This window comes from Accipiter gentilis, chromosome 9 (assembly GCF_929443795.1).
Source record: "Accipiter gentilis chromosome 9, bAccGen1.1, whole genome shotgun sequence".
In the NCBI taxonomy this organism is placed as follows: domain Eukaryota; kingdom Metazoa; phylum Chordata; class Aves; order Accipitriformes; family Accipitridae; genus Astur; species Astur gentilis.
This window is the reverse complement of record NC_064888.1, coordinates 15,329,289-15,350,168: the sequence shown is the minus strand read 5'-3', so window position 1 is coordinate 15,350,168 and position 20,880 is coordinate 15,329,289. Positions and strand designations below refer to the sequence as shown.

General features: G+C 40.3%; 1 protein-coding gene across 2 annotated transcripts in view; it reads left to right on the top strand.

Annotated features, from left to right (window-relative positions):
* Window positions 1-15,333, top strand: part of LOC126042566 (L-threonine dehydratase catabolic TdcB-like) — a 33,245-nt gene extending 17,912 nt beyond the window's left edge. For both annotated transcript variants that reach the window (XM_049809848.1, XM_049809847.1), the window contains exons 5-11: window positions 294-459; window positions 899-995; window positions 1,886-1,961; window positions 2,677-2,802; window positions 4,046-4,213; window positions 4,529-4,586; window positions 12,550-15,333. In XM_049809848.1, coding sequence (XP_049665805.1) covers window positions 294-459; window positions 899-995; window positions 1,886-1,961; window positions 2,677-2,802; window positions 4,046-4,213; window positions 4,529-4,586; window positions 12,550-12,648 — 790 coding nt within the window. In that variant the 3' untranslated portion in view covers window positions 12,649-15,333. The remainder of the gene's footprint in view (window positions 1-293; window positions 460-898; window positions 996-1,885; window positions 1,962-2,676; window positions 2,803-4,045; window positions 4,214-4,528; window positions 4,587-12,549) is intronic.
* The last annotated feature ends 5,547 nt before the right edge of the window (window positions 15,334-20,880 follow it).

Below are 20,880 nucleotides of genomic sequence, written 5' to 3'. Positions count from 1 at the left end.
CTTACCAGCTCTGTAAACACCTGATAGTGGCAACAACAGAGATATGTGCTCTTCGCCCTGAAAGCTATTTGGGGAGTTTGTGAACAGCACAAGTTTTCTCCCGTCACACTTTACACAGCACGTGATGGTCTGTCTGATGGCAGTGTCCTGTTGTATCGCCTTCTGCCCTTGTGCTGGTGATTTACTCTTGCATGTATCTTTTCCTGTTGAACGATGTCTTTAAAGTAGTAGATTGAACTATTATTGTGTTGACAACTGAGAACCCTGCTGAGCTGTGCCCTTCCTTCCCGCAGGGAGGATAGTGCTGTCTACCTGTCGGGCCTGGGAACTGTGGGGCTGGAGGTGTACGAGCAGGTGCCAAAGCTGGATGCAGTGATTTTCCCTGCAGGAGGCCACTGTGGCTTGCTGGCAGGGTCAGCTGCTGCACTCAAACACCTCAACCCACGTATTTCTGTAATTGTAAGTTTCCTTTCACCTACGAAGTGTTGCATTTTGATGGCTTTCACCATAGCTGTTTTCAAAAGGCGCTGGTATCTAGTGATGTGCATATGCTGGGGACAGGGACTATCTGATCCTGTGGGCTTCACCTAGGAGAAGAGCCACTGAGAGCCTGGGAAGTCTCCTGTCCCTTGGCTGCTTGGCTGCATTTAAGAAAAAGGGTGGGAAGACTCTTCCAAAGCAAATGAAATCCAGTTCTGTGTTTTGAAATAATTTCTTACTGGAGAAGTTTGGCCGTAAATAAGCCACAGGATAAATTTAGTGATAGCACAGTTATTATGCAATTTGAAATCAATTGTTAATTCTAAAAGGAAACTGCGTAGCTTTTTTTTGGTGTCCACTTTGGTGGTGAGTGCTGTTATAACTGAATGTAACTGAAAGTGACAACACTTTTCCCCAGGGGGTTGAATCTGAAAGTTTCCCTGTATTGCAACAATCCTTAAAGGCTGGCCACCCAATTGAAGACCAGGCTTGCAGCAATCACCACTTTTATGGAGGTAAGAAAATGGATTATTCTTTTGGAGTTAAAACAAAGGTTTTCTTTGATTTCTCCAACCATATTCTTTTCTCATTAATTCAGTTCAAACAGACTTTAAATGAAACCTCTGAAGAGTCAAAATTTAATTCAGGCTTTAGGAGCAACTCCTGACATGTTTCCCCAACCACCACCCTGTGCATGTGAAATGTTCAGGTAAATACTTAGAAATACAAGAGTATTTATCTGACCATTGTGTTCACAAGCAGCATCTTAACCAGTGAAGTCAACAGGAAGACTGTCATGTAAAAGACTTTGTGAAAAGGCAGGAAAATGCAGCGCTTAAAATATTTACTCACAAAACTGTTGTCAGAACAACAGCGTTTATAAACGATACAGTTGTTCCCACATCCTTTGCTCAAAACCCCTCAGCTGTTAAGCAATTTAAGAATATCCTGTTTACCTGATGTTCAAATCTCTGGAAGCTTTGGGTTAAATTGGAGTTTTATAAAACAAACAACTTCTTAACTCTCTGGCAAGCTCTGCCTGTCTCTGAACTCCTTTCTGAAGTGTCCTGTTGTAGCCAACAAACCCAGTGCCACGTTTGGTTCTTCTCTCCTTCAAACCTTGCTGAACAGTGAAAAGCGCTGGGCTGCAGGGTCACTCTTGCAGTGCAACTATGCCAGTGAAGAATCATAATTTTCTTAAAGGAGACCAAAATGGCAAAATCTTCCTGGGAGATTTGGTCTTTCATTATCAAATGCATTGTTGTCACATTAAAAAATCAAGCAACTTGAGTTCATATAACAGTGTGCTGCACTCATTAAGGGCACCAAACAGTCAGGATTCTAAAAAGTGTTGAACTTGTCTAAAGCAGCCAGCTTCATATTTGTGTCTTTTTGAAATCTGCAGATGTGAGTGGGCTTTGCTTTGGCAGCAATTCTTTGCAGCTGACTGGGAAACTTGTGGATAAAGTTGTTGCTGTGAGGTAGGTGAAGAAAAGCAGTGAAATGAATAATACTGAGTGAAAAATGAAAAATGTGCTGTACCACCAGGGTATGATGGTTCTTAATTTACAGTGGAAAGCAGGTTGGCAGGAGTTGCCATCGTGCACACACTGTGAGAGCATGGTAGGTAGTGGTGGGATGCCTTTCCTTCTGAGAGGGGCACTGAAGACACTGAACCCAATCCCACATATCACAGAATCATAGAATACCTCAAGTTGGAAAACACCCATAAAGGACCATCGAGTCCAACTCCCTGCTCCTCACAGGACTACCTAAAACTAAATCATATGACTCAGAGCATCATCCAGACTGACCCCTTTGGCCAAAACTTCACCTGCTGCTAGTACCTGGTCACACTCTGGGTGTAAAATTTGTCCTTGTTGTGTTCTACAACACTTGAAGGCAGCCTTTGACAAAACTCTTCTAAATCATCACAGAAAGGCCAAGTTGGTAGAATATACTTACCACTAGGACTTAGCTAGCACAGTGGTTCTAGTAAAAAATGCCATCTTGACTTTCAGTTGATAACAAGACTTGAGATGTGCATTCACGCCCCAGCAGCACAGCTTTCTGCAACACTGCTTTGGGGTCATATGAACCTGGGAGGATGGGAGGAATCCAGTTATACATAAATGTATTGTCTTCCTCCTCTGGTAACTCTTTCATTTTGTTTTGACACAACTCTTTTGCCTTCAGGGAGGAGGACATCCTCATTTCAATGCTGAGATTGCTGGAGTATGAACGAGCCACGGTGGATGCAGAAGGGGCCATTGGACTTGCAGCGCTGGTTGCAGGGAAGCTGCCTGAGTTGAAGGGTAAAAGGTACAGCAGCTATTGCAAACAGGGAACTGTGGCCAAAGCATGGCATTGAGTGCCTTGGTCCCAGGAAACAGAGAGAAGCTATTTGGTTTATGAGTAACAAGGCATCTCCTGCCCCTGAACTGGCAATGGGCTTATCTGTGGCATCTGCTTCAGGCTGAAGGGACCCACTCACAGGTCAGAAGACCATGTTGAACAAGACACGTGTCAGCCTGCAGACCTGACAAATCTTGTCATTTTCCTGTATTCTCAAATGGTTGGGGGAAGGGCAGTTACATACAGCTCCACGAGGCATGGTCACATCTGCCAGGAGAGCATCCTGCTTTTGTCAGCCTGTTGCCTTCTCTCATTCCACTTGTGGAAATCAGCCCTGTCTGTGGTAGGACAGGAGCCAGGCTGTCTTCTGCAGTCACTCAGTGACACCTGCTTCCTGGCCCTGAGAACTCCTGCCCAGATAGTCAATGGGATTACCCTTGTGCTTAGCATTAAACGTGTGGGTAAGTGCCTTCTTGCATCTGGGCCTGAGTACTCAGTACTTAAGCGGATTGAGCCTTGGCTCAGGACATAGCCCAGAATGTATTTAAACATACATGCACTCAAGACAAAATAAAATTTCCAATGCACAGCATTGTATGCTAAAATACTGCTGAGGCAGTTCTTCAGAAGAAGCTGACAGAGTACTTAAAGCAGCAACAAATTTCAGTTCAGTACAGCTAAAATAAAAGGCAAAATGCACAGGTTTGGGTTTAAAGGGGTCAGGGTTGGCTCTGCAGAAAGAGAATTTTCATGTGGCTCTTCACTTCCTCTTCAAACATTTCTGTACTCATTTTGCAGGGTTGAGATGGATGTAATTAATGGTTACAGAAAGCCTTGAACATACATGTTATCTAACCATTCAGAGGCTGAGACTCAGAATTTCCAAGGGAAAATGATGTCACATTTAAAAAATTTGAAACAGACCTAGAATTCTCCAGCTAATTATCTCTAACAGGACTAAATCTATCTCTCCAGGACATGCAAAATGAAAACAAGTTTTCAGACCAACAAATGCAGCCAGCTTCTATGCTCCCACTGCCTGCCCACAACTGATGCTGAGAGCTGGGAGACCCTCTGATACGTAGTACAGATTTATCAAATGGTGGTCCTAGCAGATCTTAAGCTGATATTGAATACAGTGTCTGTGATTTACAGTTCCTTTGCACAGACAAGTGCTAATCGAAAATCCTGGTTTTCTTTCTGTTTTCAGAGTGGCGATTGTCATATGCAGTGGAAACTTGGAATTACATTTGCTGCAACAGTGCATAGCTCGTGCCCTGACCCTCGATAACAGAGTGTGCAGATTTTCCCTTGTGCTTTCTGACAGCCCAGGAGACATTGCAAAGCTACTGGAGATTTTGGCTCGGGAAGAAGCAAGGTAAATCAGACTAGTAGTAAGGAAATATAATCACAGAATACCACAAAGATTATTAAAGATTTGGACATGTTTCCAAATGTCCTCTGAAGGCAAGTCTGTAAGTGACTAATTAATCAAAGGGTTTTTTCTTGTTATGTTTCAGAAAAAACTTTTATTTCCTTCATTTTTGTTCCAATGTGCGAGTACTTTTGCAGCATAGAACAAAGGCCTAATACAGAAAGCAGCAAAGATGATTACTGTCCAAATGCTTACTGAAACTATTTTAGAATGACAAAGGATTGTTGTTGTATCTAATTTATCCCTTATTTGATTTAGAGTTTTGGATATCAAACAAGAACACACATTTGTGACATCTGAGCTCTTCACTGTCGAGGTAAGATGAGATGCGATTTCAGTTTCTCTAGCAGTACTGGCCTCCCCTAGTTTATTCTGTTTTCCTATGTCTCTATATGACTATGTTGAAGAAGTCCAATAGAGTGTGCTCAGTGATTTGGGGAGCAATGCGATAGATAATTTCTTCTGTGCTATGCAGCATCTTGCCTCACCGAACACTTAGCAGGCATATAAATTATACAGGACCTGTTTTACCTGCTGTTGCGACACCATGGGTGAAATACTCCAGCTGTTACTATTGCAAACCTTCCTTACGTGTGTGGTGGTGTGCCGGAGGTGGTGAGCAAGCTGCAGCATCCGTCCAGAACTTGAAGAGCCAGCTGTGTATGCTGGCTGTAATTACCCGAGACCTATTTGCCTTAAAGCAATGTGGAGAACACCCTTACTCCTAAAGAATCTTCGTTTTTAACTAGGGCCTCAGTTTTGTACCTTATCCACAAAGAGCACAGAGCAAAGTCATTATTCCTTTGTTGAGTATTTGATATAGTAACAGTGAGGAGGTGTTATCAGTTAATGGCATCTCTTAAAAGGATCATTTGTATCATGGCATATCTCTTACTTCAACTGGTTTGGCAAAGGTGTGGTTCCACTGATTCCATGCTACTGCTGTCTGAGTCCAACCTGACTTGGTTTGTGAAATCACAGGTGGAATTAGGGATCTTTGCTAAACAGGCTCATAACTGGAATTCAGTAATGCTATTGAGTAAGCAAGTTCTTCCATTTTGGCGTTTAAATGTAGTTTCCCACCTGGATGCAAAAACCTGCTCAGTATTTTCACTTGTGTATGTAAAGAATAGGTTAGATTAAAGATGACTATAGCAAAGGACTACAATGAAGTTCACAAACATCTTTCAGAATATAATATTATCAGTTTTCTCAAGTGTCTAGGACTAAAACTACATTATTCTGCAGTTTGCTATAACGGTAGACCAGCTTATGATTTTGAGTAACTTGAAGATGACATGACACTGCACGGGTAGACAAATCCCTCTGATTCAGTGACTAACTTAGCTCTGAAAAACCTTTTTACTGAAGGCTAGATTCAACAAACCCTGTAACTCTTTTAAAGCTTTCAATGTGATTTTTATGAAGTAAGGCTTGTAATTTTTATCAATGCTACTACGTAAATTAAACAATATCCACTCTTGGTTTCTGATTGAGAATGTTAGAACAATTTTCAATTGCTCTTGCAACCTCCTCCAATGAGGCAATTTTATCAGAATCTCTAGTAAATACAGTGCCTGAATGAAAAAGTGCCATGTACTATTGTCTGCACTTTAAACACAATATATTTTCACTGGCTGTCCACTTCAAGAATCTGACAGTGTTGTACTACAAGAGGGTTGAAGGGAGGAATTTGCATCCCTGAGTAATTTATTCGGATGTTGGATTTGTATGATGGCTTTTAACTAGCCTGGGAGAGGCTAATGGCTAATTAGATGTGAAGTACAAAGTAGTGATCCAGATTTATAGACCTCAGCGACTTTGGAGGCAGCTCTATCTGGTGACACCTAGTGAATCGTGAAGCTTTTCTGTGAAAACTAAAACAAGGATAATGAAAAATGGTAGAATATTGAATTTATCTTTAAGCATCACAATGAATTTGCTCTAACCAGATATAGAAAAATGTGCATATTTTCATAGTAAAGCTAATATGCATGGGGGATGTTTTGCTTTTTTTCTTTGTTGCTTGTAAGGACCAAAGCCTTGTGTCGGCAAAGCATTTTTAAGCATTTGCTACTAAAGCAGACCTGCAAAGAACATTGTATCATTTTCATCAGTGTAAATCACAGCACATTAAATTAAGCACGCATTTAAATCTGGATCAAGAACCAAAAATTATCATGTGTTGAACTGGTGGTAATATTAAGAAAGACATTCCAGCTCTATCTATTCCACTCCAACTTTAATACATACTTTTGATTGTGGATATAGATGAAGTGTTTGACAGAACAGAGCAGCAAGTGTAGTGGCTTATTTGAAACACTAAATCAGTTCCTGTCAAGATTGTCATCTCAGTATTTAATCATCCTTTTAGATTTACCCCTTCATTTCCAAAGGAGAGAAACTGGGCTTCTAGTCACTGCTTATCAGGAAGATAGAGCATTTTTTTTCCTTCTAGTGAAATGCCTTGCTGGGTTAGTGTTTATTCATCTGCTGCATGCTTGGAATGCTCTATGGGAAGATCCCTGCTGATAGTCTGATTGCGTGGAGTAGTAAGGACTTTCTAAAAGGAAGCTTTAAGTTCAAACTACACTTCTGGAACAAATAACTTTTGGAACACTACTGGTAAAAATAAGAGATTTTTTTTATTTAAAAAAAAAAAAGATTATGGCTACATTAGATTCAGCTGATTTCTTAATGAAGTGCCTTGTGCAGTGGAATCGGCTGGTCATGTTCTTTGGAACAATATGGGACTTTCTTTTGGATGCTGCCTGCTTATACCTCCAGTTCAGTTTCTCTTTCCTTGTGGCTTGTACTGGATTTCTGTCTTGCAGAGGACTATACCCAAATTCACTCTTACCTGTGCAGCTAGGAAATGGATTCTGAAGTCCCACTATTGAAATAGATAACTCTTAGCAAATCCTACAAATAACCAGTCTGGTAGGCTTCAGATTTTACAGCTATTGAAGCAGGTTACATGACCAGGAATATCTAGACAAAAATAAAGATCAAAGCTAAGGGAAAAAATGACCAGCTGACTGGATATAGAGGTCTAAAGGATTACCCAGCTCATGGGAGGAAGCTACAACTTGCTGCTTTGAACTTTCCCTGTTCTTTATCAGTAATATTCCTCAGATTCAATGTAGGACAATTTATCACTTAAATTGCTTCCATCTGTAAACCTCTTTATAACCATTTGAATCTCTTTAATTTCATATTATTATTGACTTAGAAAGAAGTCATTGAGCAAAATCAATAAGGTTCTTACCTTAATAAGGTAAGAACTATCTTTGCTATGAAGCCATGCAAGGCTCTGCTATAGAACAGCAGTTGCCTGCTTAATAGGTGTCTCATATTTGGACTCAGGCAACTCAGACGAAAAAAAAATCTTTGAGCTTATCAAGTTTCTAGAAAAGTCTTCTCATCACTGCACCTGCAGCATAATCAGACTGGCAGGTACAGGAGGGTCCTGGAACAGAGCGGCGAGGGCCTGCAAGGTCTCGAGGTGCTCCAGCAGCTTTGCAGAGAAGCAGCTGCAGTGGCAGTTTTCCCTCTGACCTCGGTCCTGTTTGACATTATGGGGTTGTCTGGTCTGTTCACTTCAAACCTCTCAGGAGCTTAACTCTGCTGTGGTTTTAAATAACCCGGAGGAGACCAGTTGTAAAAGAACATCCATCACATTACTTTCCCCTCTGACTGTGCAACAAAATACTAGTTCATAAATCAAATGTTGCTTTTTCTTTACAGTAACATTACACATTGTCCCAGTGGTGTTGGGTTTCCTGGCTCGTTTTGTGTAGTGTAATACCTGTTTTTTCCATACAGTTTATTCACCTCAGGCTATAACTCACTAAATTATTTTAGTCCGTTCTGTTCAATTTGAGCAAATTCCTTTGGGCCAGCTTGCATTTTGTAGAAGACTGGAGGAGAATATTTTGTATTAGAGTCCTCAGCTGCCAACATATTCCATGTTATTGTCCCGTGAAAAGAATACAGAGGAGCATGCAGCTGTCCAGCTACAAGAAGGATGCTATCATTCCGAAAGCATTTCCTGCACAACCATGGGCAAGGCATGGTTTCTGTCTGTCAGTTCCCCACCTGCAAAATGGAGACTCTTGGAGTGGGAAGTTCATCAATACGTTTCTTCTGAGGCCCTCCAAAAGAATTTGGTCATTTTCTTTAATGGCATTCCACAGCAGATTAACGCAGTACAGAATAGCCTGCCCCAGTTGTAGAAGTAAGAACCTGACTCCAGGGAGGCTAAGAGTTGACCTGTTGGATTATTATCTGATTTGTGTAACACGATGGTAACTTATTTGTGCTTGTGCTCACCAACCCGAATGCAAGAACATGCCAAAAGATAAGGCCTCAGGTTGCACAACCAAGTGACATCTGTGGCAGCTGTTACGCTCTTTCTCATGCATTGCATTGCACTGACCTTGGGGACCATCTGGCAGCTGATCCCCAAACCATAAACTGAAGTGCTGTTGCCAAATAATCTGTAATGTGCAGTAACCTACACTGAGTGTTTACTGAATAATTCAGAAAATTGCCCAGTTGTTGATTTTTTAAATAGAATTGAAAAGCCTTGCTTTATTTATAGAACTGAAGCCAGTGTGTATGAATAAAGATTTCAGTTCTAAATCCAGTTATTTTTTTTCCTGTAAACAAACCTATACTGTTGGTGAGCATGGTGTATCTTGAATATTAAGTTTTGTGAATCCTTTGAGACCAATAGCTTAGAAGATGATGGATGTGGTTTCTAGGACTAAAGAAGTAGGATACAAAGGCTCAGTGGATCAGTCAGGGACATAGGAGGAATTGCACTAGCTGGTTATGATCTATCTTTACATGGAACCTGGAAAAGCACAAGACTGAAATCTTTTGATTGAGCAATGCTGCTCACATTTCCTCTGCTCTCTAGCGCTGGCTCGGCATGTCCACCCAATATCTTTATTTACACACACAATCTACAGATATCAGGCATCAGGGAGTTGAGAGGCATGCCAGAATAATTTTTAATATCTAGGAAAATACGGTCTAAAAGGCTAAGTGCCCACACGTGATACTTGCAGTTAAAAGGGAGCACAGGTGCCTACCCTGTTGCCCAAATTATTCAGCACAGAACTTTGCAAATTTCCTCCATCTTGTGAAGTTATGAACTTTCCTCTCTTTGAAATGGAATTAATTCCTATGAATATTTTAATTTATGCATCTGGATTTTGGTTTTGCACGGAGTAGTAACTTGTGATAAATTTTATCCTTTATCTTTTTTTCAGCCTTTGTCCTGCTCCCTCAATTATTTCTAGTTATTAAATAAAACCCATAAGACACACATATTCAGTGAAGACTGTTCTGTCTTCTATTACTTGTAGGCCTGCCACAAAAAAACCCCAAAAGGCTAACTAAACTCTTAGGCTGGAATCAATCTTTAGATTACCTGCCACAGAGAGCGGAACTCTAAATGCAGTTAAAAAAATCCATATGGCTGGTTATTTTAACTGTTTTACAGGACCAGATAATTTTTCTTCTTTTTTTTTTTTTTAATCCAGCAAGGATATAATATGCAGGAGAGAAATACATAAAATTTGGGAGCTTTTGTTGTTGTTGTTATTGGGTTTTGTGGAGTTTTTTGATACACAGAAAAAAAATGTCTACTGTGCAAACTTGGTCCTGCAGTCAATGAGAGCTCTGCTGGATCAAAAAGCCTATGTCTGGTACTGAGGGCTTATGGGTTTGAAACAAATTTAAAGCAAAGGTTTCTCTAGTTATCATGGGTCGTCTTGTCTGGAGTATAAGAAACATCAGGCAATAGGTTTTGTCATTTGCTCTTAAATAAGATCAGTTTGGAGCACTTACTCTTAGTTCATCAGTAGGTATGCAACCTCCTGTAGCTAGTAGTACCTGGGTAACTATTCATCCTAGATAAGTGTAATCCTCGCATACATCCCCATGAATATGGGGATTGCCCTGTTGGACACTCATGGAAGTCATACTTACCAGGTGAAGCGAATGAGAGAAAGGTGTTCTGTGAACGTAAAACTGCAGTGTAAATTGGCTTAATCTGAGCAAGAAAGCAAATTCTTGCCTTCCTTGCTGTTTAGATCTGTAGCTACTCTAAGGTGTATGGTGATTCTCTTTCGCTCCTACTGTGAGCTAATGTTCTAGCTTCCTCTATTTGACAAGTGTAAAAAATCAGGTACATTTCTGGAGTTGTATATTATTGCTGCTGCTGCTATTACTTTTATAATACACTACAGCATATTAAAGGCCGTATCACGTGTTGGATGCCGTGCATGCACAGAACAAACCCACAGTATTTATCCAAACTGTTTACAAGCTCTCTGGCTCCAATCTATCCAAGTCTGTCTGGCTTCAATCATTAGCAGAAAGAAAAGGGCAGAGAGGAGGATAGTTAGCTCTATAAATCAAAATGTTTTCCCATGCTTGCTCCCAGGGCAGAGCAACTGCTTGCTGCCAAATATTCAAAGCTGAACCTGGCAAGCCCAGACTGGTTCCAAGTGCAGCAATTGATTTGCTCAGGACAAAAAAGGCATGATTCCTGTGGAAGGGGAAAAAGTTTGCTTTTTTGAATTACAGATTCAGCGAGAGATGAATATGTGCTCTTGGAGATATGGCCACAAAGCTTTAGGGATTTTATATGAGCCATGAAGTGGATAATGGTTATTTGGTGCTTTGGTGCCTAGATATCCTTTAGATACTTTTCCCAATCTTTGTGTTCTCTCCTCTTCTGTAATTATTAATTGTCTTCTGTGACTGTCCTTCTCGAGACTAAATCCCACTTTTTCAGAAGAGAAAGAAATTAGCACCTAATTTGTGTTCCAAAGAACCAAATAAGAATAGAACTATGTTCAGGATAAGAGGCAAAGAATTACTGAAACAGATCAGATATGTGGCTTATTTCAGGATGGATATTTAAGAAGCTATAGTCAGTTTTCTAATTAAGTGAGCTCATGGCTGTTTATAATAACCTGGAGTTAAGTGTTTTCTCTTCTCGTTCAACAGTTTTGCTAAAGGTTTATTGTTATTTTAAGCTCATTCCCAGAAACACAAATTCACGAACTTCTTATTTAGAAATGTCCTCATAAACATACTTCAGTAGAGACAATTTTTTTTTTATCTTGTTGCCTCCTGTAAAGGAAGCAGCTCTGATAGGAACATTATATAGGGCATCCGTCTCTAGTAGCATGCCTTAAGGTCACCATGACCAGTTTTTCCTCTATTCACTGTGGATTTGCCCGTTACAGTAACTTCTCTGTTGTTGCACTGTGACTCACCTTGGATCCTTTCCTCACTAGATTTCCATGTTTCTGTAAGGTCTTTTTTCCACATGGCACTTTCAACATCAGTGATAATTCCAGCAGCATCAGTGGTGATGGAAGTTAGTAGTCTAAAATTGTGAAGTATAAGTTTCCTTCTGCACCTTCCCATTGGTGCCTCACCATTGGTAGTGCCCAGATTTTCAAATGATGCAGTAGAGATGTGAGTATATAGAAAAGAGGGATTAAAGAGGAATTGAAAAAATGACATTGAAGTTACTGTCTTCAGTGGCTGCATGACAGTATTGTCAATAATACTTGTGGAGGCAAGTGAAGAATAAAAAGAAAACTGTCAAGACTAAGTTTGCCTGTGTTTAGTTTGGTTTAGCAGAAGAACAACTGTAACAGAAAACTAGAAATTAATCAATGAGCAAACAAAAAATCAGAGTAAAACAAGAAGGTGTGTGAGTAGATGAAACCAGCCAGAATACTGCAGAGATGATAAAGGACTGGGGGATAATTCCATGAGAGAGAAGAGGAGGAGAATACAAAAAGCTTGAAGGATGGAACAAACACTGCCCAGAAACATGGGAAATGGGGTGAGGTTAAGAGTCAGAGATGGGTGAGGTGGCAGCAGCACTACATATATACCCCAGGGAAGGGACAAGAGAAGCTGCTAATGGATGACTTCAGGGAGGCCAACAGTAGACAAGTACTTGCCCAGCAGCCAGCAGAGGCTCAGCCTATCTTCTTCAGCCTTTGAAGGCAATAAAATGTAGGGCTGTTGGAAGTTGTTAATACTGTGCAGAAGGGCTGGAAGAGCCCCAGATGTCTGCAATGTCAGTTTTCTTGCCTGCGCATACAGGGGAAGTGAGGTCCAGATTTTTTACATTGAACTGATCATTCTGGTTTTATGAGTGTATTTTAGGATTTCATTGGAAATGCCTTTGTCTGTGATTGCTGCCATGCCGTCAGGAATGTGTCTAATTCTTTTCCCAGGTCACCTGCACCGTGGAGACCAGAGACAAGATCCACACAGCCCAGCTGAGGAACGCGCTCCTGGAACGCTACCCCACAGCCGCCTGGACGGAGCGGTGATGGGCACAGCACAAGGGAAGGGGATGAGGTCCTCTGACAAGTATTTTACAGAGCCCTAATCTTGAGGCATTCAGAACAAATATTATATTTCAAAGCTGAACAGTTAGCGAATAGTTTCGGGATATTTATTTCCTGCTGAAAATGTAGTGAATGTCCTTGGGAATAAAGTTAAACTCAAAACTTTAGCTTAGCTAAGGGAAACTTCTAGTCTCTGCTGGTGTTGGAATTCAATAATTCATTATCAGCTGGCTGTCTGGATTTTGGCTAGTATGTAGGATCCAATGGTGTTCAATAAATAAACAGGGAGAAGGCATTTTTCTTTACATCTGAATAGAGACCTCTCAAAGGCCTCTTGATTTTCATGCCCCTAGTTAAAGTAATGCAGCTCCTTCTGCTGGATTTTGCCATACTACTAGTATAGTAATTTTCCATTTCCAAGCCAGAAGCAGTTCTCCATTGGCTGAATCTGCTTCAGGAGATATATACATGTGCGCGGGTGCGGGTTTGAACACACTTCTGTTCTAATCTTTGCTATTATGTGACAAAAAATTATGCTAATACAATGCAATTTAAACAAAACAAAGCACAACCCCTGGGAAGATAAAAGCCAATATTGTGAATTTTTTTTTTTCCAAGGGAAAATGATCCTATTTATAAAGTAAGGTTCAAAAAGGTGTGCAGAAATTAAAAAAAAAAAAAAAAAGTATTCTGAATATAATTAGACCTCGTATGCAGAAAACAAATGTAATTCTTCCCTCTGCTTTTGGGGACTCAGTAGAAAAAGTAGCATATAAAATGGCTTGTGTTTCTTTATAAAAAGGGGTCTTTCCACCCATGTGAATTTTGTAATTAGCATTCCACTGATCATCTTAGTCTGCCTAAAACAGACTCTATCCATCTCACCTGACAGATTAAGTACACTGTTTAGAGTGAAATATATTTAAAGACCACATGTTAATAGCCAAAGTCAGCACTGGGAGAAGAGGAAGCCTAAGTCTTAGGCACATGGCTAATGCAATTAACAAAGAACACGTTGACCTAAATACCATATTCATCACTACTGGCAGAGACCAACTAATAAGGTAACAGAGTAGGATGGCAAGAAATGTAAGAGAAATTCAGGCCCACTTCTGAGCATGCGTACGACAGTCACCTTTCCATTTGGGCAAAATTCAATTTAAGGCCAGGTGCAACAGAGCCAATATATACCATTCCACTTGGTTAAATTTAACCAGGGCTGACCCCAATTTTGAGTGTAGGTATTTTAATGAGAGGTTGTAATCCTGCCTCTAGCATATCAAGTTGGTAATTAAGTATATAAAATAAATATGATGTATTTAGCAGTGCCCTAGGAGAGCCCAGCTGAAAATCCAGCAAGGTCAGAGTGAGCGTCTCCATGGGCTGCATGGGATCAAATCATTCCAGTTCCCATGTGCAGAGCTAGGTGAGCTGTTACTAAGTGTCCATGAAAAAAACCTTTTACTACAGCTTTTTGGGGAGAACAATGCTGTAAGCCCATAGTGATGCTCCTTTGTTGTCATATTACAATTTATAATTTGAGCTTCCATCTTTAGTCCTCCCCTGCAGTTAGGAATAGGCTTGCCAGTACATTTCCTTTCCTGGTTCTGCAGTGGGAAACTTTTGTCTCCAAAGCACAATCAAGAAGTAACATGTGGAAGAGAAGATGCTCTGGGGTAGGTGAAAGCTTTCTCTGACCTCTCTTAACTCTAGTCCATCTGTAGGCTAGGAAGGGCATTATCCAAAGAGTTAGAGCAACCTCAACAGAGGGTCGGTCCCTATGGACTAAACAGAATGGACTGCATATCCAGTCTTATGCAGATATCATCTGTATTGTATCTGCTACTGAAGGATGTCCAGCTATATCTAGGTGGGACAAAGAGGGCAGCATTCTGGCTGTCTCTGCAGGGTTTTTTTTCTGGGAAATAATCTGTTTGTTCCTTCTTATTGTGGTTCATGAAGGAGCAAGAATAGGGAAGAGACTCTCATAAATGGTAGACAAATAATAGAAGTTCACTGATCTGGTCTACTTTTGGAAGAAACATGTTGGTTTGTACATGGAACTAAGAATTATTGATGCCCCAATGGTTGGTTTCTTTCCCTTCTTGCCATCCAGGAGGATGGGTATAGGGCTTGGTCTCCTATAGAACGTGTCCTATGAATCACAGACTGTCAGACACAACTCCTTTCTTCACAATCAGAAGAGTTTAAGAAATCTGTATAGAAATAAGTGGTGACAGACTACATACTCTGTACGTGCTAATTCCCTTGAAACAAGCAGTGAACCACACAATCAAAGAACAGATTTGGGAATGTAAAACCACTATAAATAAGGGTCTAATTATCCTCTCATCTCTTTTGGCAAAACTTTCAGGACATTTTGAGGATGTCTCGGGTATCTACGTGAGAAGAAAAGGGTACTTTATGACCAATGTTCTCAGTAGTGGCCAACAGCTTCTGCTGTCTGAGTCATTGGTTTATTGTCCTGCATTATCATGGACTTTATTTTTTTAGAAGCTCACAGCATTAATAATTTCTTTCCTAATCAGTGGGAATGGCATTTAGCTAGTCTTCACAAAACTAGTGCAAGAGAGGTAGCAGATAAACCAACCAAAAATCAATGCACTCAAAGACACTGTATGATTTTGAAAATGTGTTTTGGGGGGGGGGGGGGGGGGGGGGAAGGCAGCAAAGTGATGTCTAGAAGTTGCTTAAAAAGTCAAACATGATATATGCATTTTGGTTTTATTTTTATTGTATTAAGTATAAACATCAATTGTAAATCACTCTTCAGTGGTAAACACTTTACATGTGAATATAATGATACCAGAGTTGATTTCCTTTCTATATTGCTTCTATGTGAGTCCATTGGCTTTAAAGCTAAGATTAAATACTTCCAAGGGAAAAAAAAATCAAAATTAAACATTTAAATGAAAGTATGCAATTGGAAAGAATACTGAAATGTCTGTGCTGCTAACCTTTTTGCATTATGAAATATAATAGGACTGTGGCATTTCAAAGATCTAATAATGTGTTTTTAAATGTTTCATTTAAAGAAGTATTTTTATATAGAGTGTTCTTATGTATCTTGAAGGAAAAATATCTTTAATGATTATGTAAAAATTTCACAAATTGTTAAATCGGCAAAATGTAAACCTAAGCATTGTATTTATCTGAAAAATAATTAAAATTATGCTATGCCACCTCAGCAATGAAAGATTTGTCATTCTCATATAGTACTGATAGCAGCCTTGCGTTGAAATCAGTGTTAATTTTTTCCCTTTCTCTGTCATTGACATGGACACGAAATCCACGTCGCTCGTGCACGCTGAGCTCTGGGCTGCCAGGGAGGTGAGCGCAGCTGGGCAGGACTGTGGCTCTTGCCCTGTGGAGTGGGATGGGAGCCTGCCAGACTGCTCAGCAGCGTGGCTGGGTAAGCATCTCTCCTTACTGGCTTGGAAAGAGATTCTGTTTCACTTACTGGGCCAGGTATAAATGCCACCTTGCTTGTACCTGGCTGTGTTCCTGGGTAACGTGTAGAGTCTGGGTGCAGAGGTATCCAGGGCTGGGCATGTGTGGGTGAATTAAGTCCATGATATCTGGTGAATCGCATCTCAGATACTCATCAGAAATATTGTGAACTTTGGTAACCCAGTCCTTCAATTTCAGGGTGCAGCAGATTCCAGCAGCTAAAATGCATGTTCATGTTTCCAGTGGAAGAGGATGCTTTGAACGAGACAATTCCGCTGGACCTAAGCTACTTAGCTTTGGGAGTAGTCCTGCGAATACAAGGTTTGTTAGGGACACAGCACAGCTTCTTGCAAGGACTGATGCAAACAAGGTGTATCTTTTATTGAAATAAAATCTCGTCCCACATTTGATTCCTTAATTTCTTCAGCCAGGTCCTGTTAGCTCTGGATTAATATCTAAACCTCTGCCAGTACATGTTTACGTAGTATCAGAAAAAGTTCATCTCCCCATACAGGTGGCATGTCCTCACAAGTAGCACCTTGCCATCTAGCCTGCTTCTTCAAGAAGATTTAGAAATGTGTGTTCCTTCTTCCCATCCCAAAATGCGGTAAGTGAGTTTGATATGCTGTATCATACTTTTGCTAGATCCAGACCTAGGCATGTGGTTTAGCAATTAGAAAAGGAAACTGTAAGACTCCAAGGTTGGCTGTAATTCCTGCCAATCATTTATTTTATGGCCTCAGTTCTCCTGTCACCTTCTTTGCTGTTTGTTTAACTGCAAGCAGTCTGCCGTGTATAGGCTATTGAAGTTTGCAGAGTTTCTTTCTATTACAAACCTTTGCTTTCATGTGCTCCCAACGTTTTATGCAAGTCCTTAAGGGGCAGAGCCAGATCAACCACACCACAGAAAGAATGTGAGGAGCTTTCCCTGGCCCAAGGGGGGACGGGTATGTTGCTGAGGGGTTTCAGCTCTGTTGCCGGTGCTGTCTGGAAGCTCTTCTAGATGCAGGTACTCTTATTTGCCTTTTTTTTTTTTTTTTTTTTCCCCCGACTGTGAACTTTTTAATCTTTCACGCTTCTGAAATTTGTGGGAAAGGGTGGTGTTTGTGTGTGGTTTTCCTTTTGATAAGAAGTCTAGAGTGTCTTTAGGAGGAGATTTTAACTTGTGTGGTTTCTAAACTTGGTAGATTGATCTCCCTGTCTATTCCCTCAAGGGGCACCTAAGAGGCTTTGCTTTGAGAGAACAGTCTCGAGGAACGCTGACAAACGATACGACAGTATTCCTTACACCTCTCTTTCTCCCTCTCCCCTCCTCCTTCCCAGTCACGCACGTGCTCTAGTTGTGCTTGTAGTTGCAGGGGCCTTGTAAGGCCTAGGACAGCCTGCGCATTGTGCCCTATTACTGCCTCCCCTCTGAAAAGCAGTAGCAAAGGAAATGTTGAGGGGTATTTTTTTGTTGTTTCTTTTGCTTTCAACAAACCATGACAATTTCTTGAGCTGGTCACGCAGGCCTTCCATACAAGCACTAGTCTGAATAAACATGTTGCTGACAAAATGAATGGAATGTATAGGCTGCTGGCCATATACCAAAAGTTTTCATTAAGTCCTTGAATGAGTGGAGTCATTAAAAAAAACCTCTGGAAATATCTGTTTATTTTCTGTGTGGAGATTATCTGCTGGTAGGCAGAGGAGTAAAAATGTACAAGCTTGTAATTAACAAGCAAAAAAAGCAAAGGGTTTTTTTAAACTGCATAGCCTTGTAAATAGTGAAATGAGACTGACAGCCTCATTAATGAGGGCTCATACACAACAGTACTGTAATTAAAAAATGTGAATTGATGTTCCGCTCTCTTGATTCAAACATGAGGTATAAATACAGAAGGAACATATAATTCAGACTCCCTCATTCATGGAAACATTACTGCATTAGTTACTTTTTTCTTTGCAAAGCTCATTTGCCTGGAAACCTTAAAATCAGTGAACTAACAGTTGCTTTCCATAACACGTTCCTCTAAAATCTACTGTATTTCTCTGGAAGGTCTGCAATTTCTGCCCCCCTACCCCAGAGATTGTGCCAGAATGCCCACAAGCAGCAGACTGTAGGACTTCAAAGACCTTGCTTATAGTGGCCAAACTTACTGCAGACTCTACGACAATGGTCAACAAGGCCATTCCCCCAGCTTTAACTGGGCTTTATTGCTGTCCAGGAGACCAGCTGCCTAGTCCCCAGGCAAATTAAATGTCCTTAATGAACCAACACTTGGGTATTTCCAAAGGCTGGTCCAGTTGTCTTCTGTTTTGTTTAGAAAAATCTAGGTCAGCATGGAAGAGAGGCAAAGCAAGACAACATACTGTGATACTGAGAGAAGTTTTTCATCAATCCCTTGCAAAAATGAGCTACAGTCCTTAAGGCTTTAGAAATAGTTCTTGGAAACAGATAGGAGACATCTCATTGCCTCTGTTCAGGCTCAGCGAAGTTTCTGAGCTGATGCTGCGTTTCCTGACACAGTTTCTCATCAACAGAGCTTGATTCGAGCAGTGATTTGCCAAACATGCTGATCTGGATTACTTGCCTTACTTTCAGGAGTACATTAATTTCCATATATTCCATATATTATGACTTAAAGCTGAAATTGGATCTGGGTAGTTTCTTTGTGTTTTCTCCTGCAACAAGGTTACAAAGCAATCGCAGCATAAAAGCAGTGTTGTAAGTGATGTGGTTATTTGTGACTTGTATGAAATTATTTCTTTTGATCACGAATGCAGGTCAAATAAATAATGCTTTATTTTTGTATATGTCTAGAAAAAAAAGGCGCTGTTTAAAATTTTCTTGGCATCTACTTTACGTTATTAGCATCAAGCATACCTAGTTTTGCACATGTGCTTTCATAGCAAGGTTTTTCTTTTCAATTTGAAATGGATGGCTAAACAGCATTTATTTCTCTTCAGTACTGTCAACCGCCTAGTTGGCAGAAATATCCATCCTGAAAAACCTTTCTTAATGTCAGCTTAGCTTTCTTGGTGATTTACCTTCTTATTTAGTGGTATTCTTTACAGTAAAAGCACTGCTGTAAGTTTCATTTGGTTTTCCTTTTGGTGGGAAGTAATATTTTGAAACATTTTTTTACTGTGAAGTACTAACATTTGCAAGTGTTTTCTTTTGGCAGGCCTGGTGGGTTGGGTGTTGATGTGGGAGATGGTTTGACACTCAGCCTTGCCTTTAAGCTGCCCTAACAACATAAGTGTACACTTCTGTTGCTTTCCCCTTTTGTTCTGGAAAGAGTATTTTGATTGCAGTGGAAAGAGTTGTGCTATGTGATAGTCATCCTTTACTGTTACTATTAGATTAGCCTGGAGAAATGCTTATGCCTGGTGTAACCAGTGCTATTTCTGAAGAGCCTGTTACTAGCCATGAATGTTATGTCTCTATGAGCTTTGTGAGTTGCTGACCTGGATTCATGCTTCTGCTGGCTTTTTTTAACTAATAATTTTGTAAAGTACTATGGTATGTTTATCTTGCTGTGATGTTGGGGACACTGTAAACAAATATTCAGAAATGGTATCTCAGTATTATTTTGAATCTTGTCATTCTGCTGGTTTCTTTCTTTTCCTCAAGGCTATTTTACATCAAAAAGCTAGTCAGCATTGCTTACCCCATGCTTCTCAGATTTTGAGTTGGGAATCTCCTGGGCTTCAAAAACATTAGAAAACAGGCATCTGTGATGTTTACAGCTCTGGGACAGAGGCTGACAGCAAATACTTTCTTTTTTTACTTTTTTTTTAAACAAATGGAAAAACCAAACTGCTGCCAAGCAAGGGTAGAGAAGAGGAAATGTTTGAAGGTAGGTGAATACAATGTAGTTACATTTCTAAAAAGTTTGATAAGCAAAGCCCAACAACCTCCAAACAGAAAGCTGCTGAGATCTGTCAAGCTAAAAAAAAAACCCCAAACTAACAACAACAGAAGAAAAACCCACAGAGAAGCTTCAAAAAAATCTGCTGATGACAGTTTCTGGCTACAACTTGTTCTAACTTGGAAATATCTTTTAACTAAGGCAGTTATAAATTGACTACATTTTTTTTCTTTTATAGCTTCCTTGGGCTGTACTGAAGAAGCTTTTACCATTGCCCCTCTAAAAGGAAGCCCTTCTAATTCAGTTGAGTCTAACAGCAAGCGGTTAACTTTTCAGAGCTGTGATTTATCTATAGCCATGGGAGAGCCCTGGCAGAAGGGCTGTGAAAGCTGTGATGGCTGAGCATCACAAGAGCTCACTGTGCAGACAGGCAGTGGGAGGGGAAGCTAGCATAGTAGTTCTGACCTTATTTACAGCTTCACTCATTGAAAGTGAATAGTGGGAAGCAGGAACAGACAAAAATGCCTAGGAAGAAGAAAAAAAAGTCTTTTACCACCTTTCCTGCTGAGTCTTTAACTAGCCTTGGTGTTACTGTTACACCTCTTCTTCTGTACAGGAATGCCATCATGAAAATGTTTTTCCTTTTATCCCTTCACATTCTTAAGTTAATGCTCATTAATCATTCAATTAGAATTCATCTTACACCTATACATGTTTTAGTGCCATGAAGAATTTTTTTAAAATTTTTTTTTACAGACAAGTCACATCAATACCTTGCCCTGTTAGAAATACTAGACTTCTGTGGGACTCACTCTGTAAAGCATACAGCCAGCTGATCCTGTATGTTCCAAGTGTAAATACTGATACTCGTGTAAAGATGAGGCCTATG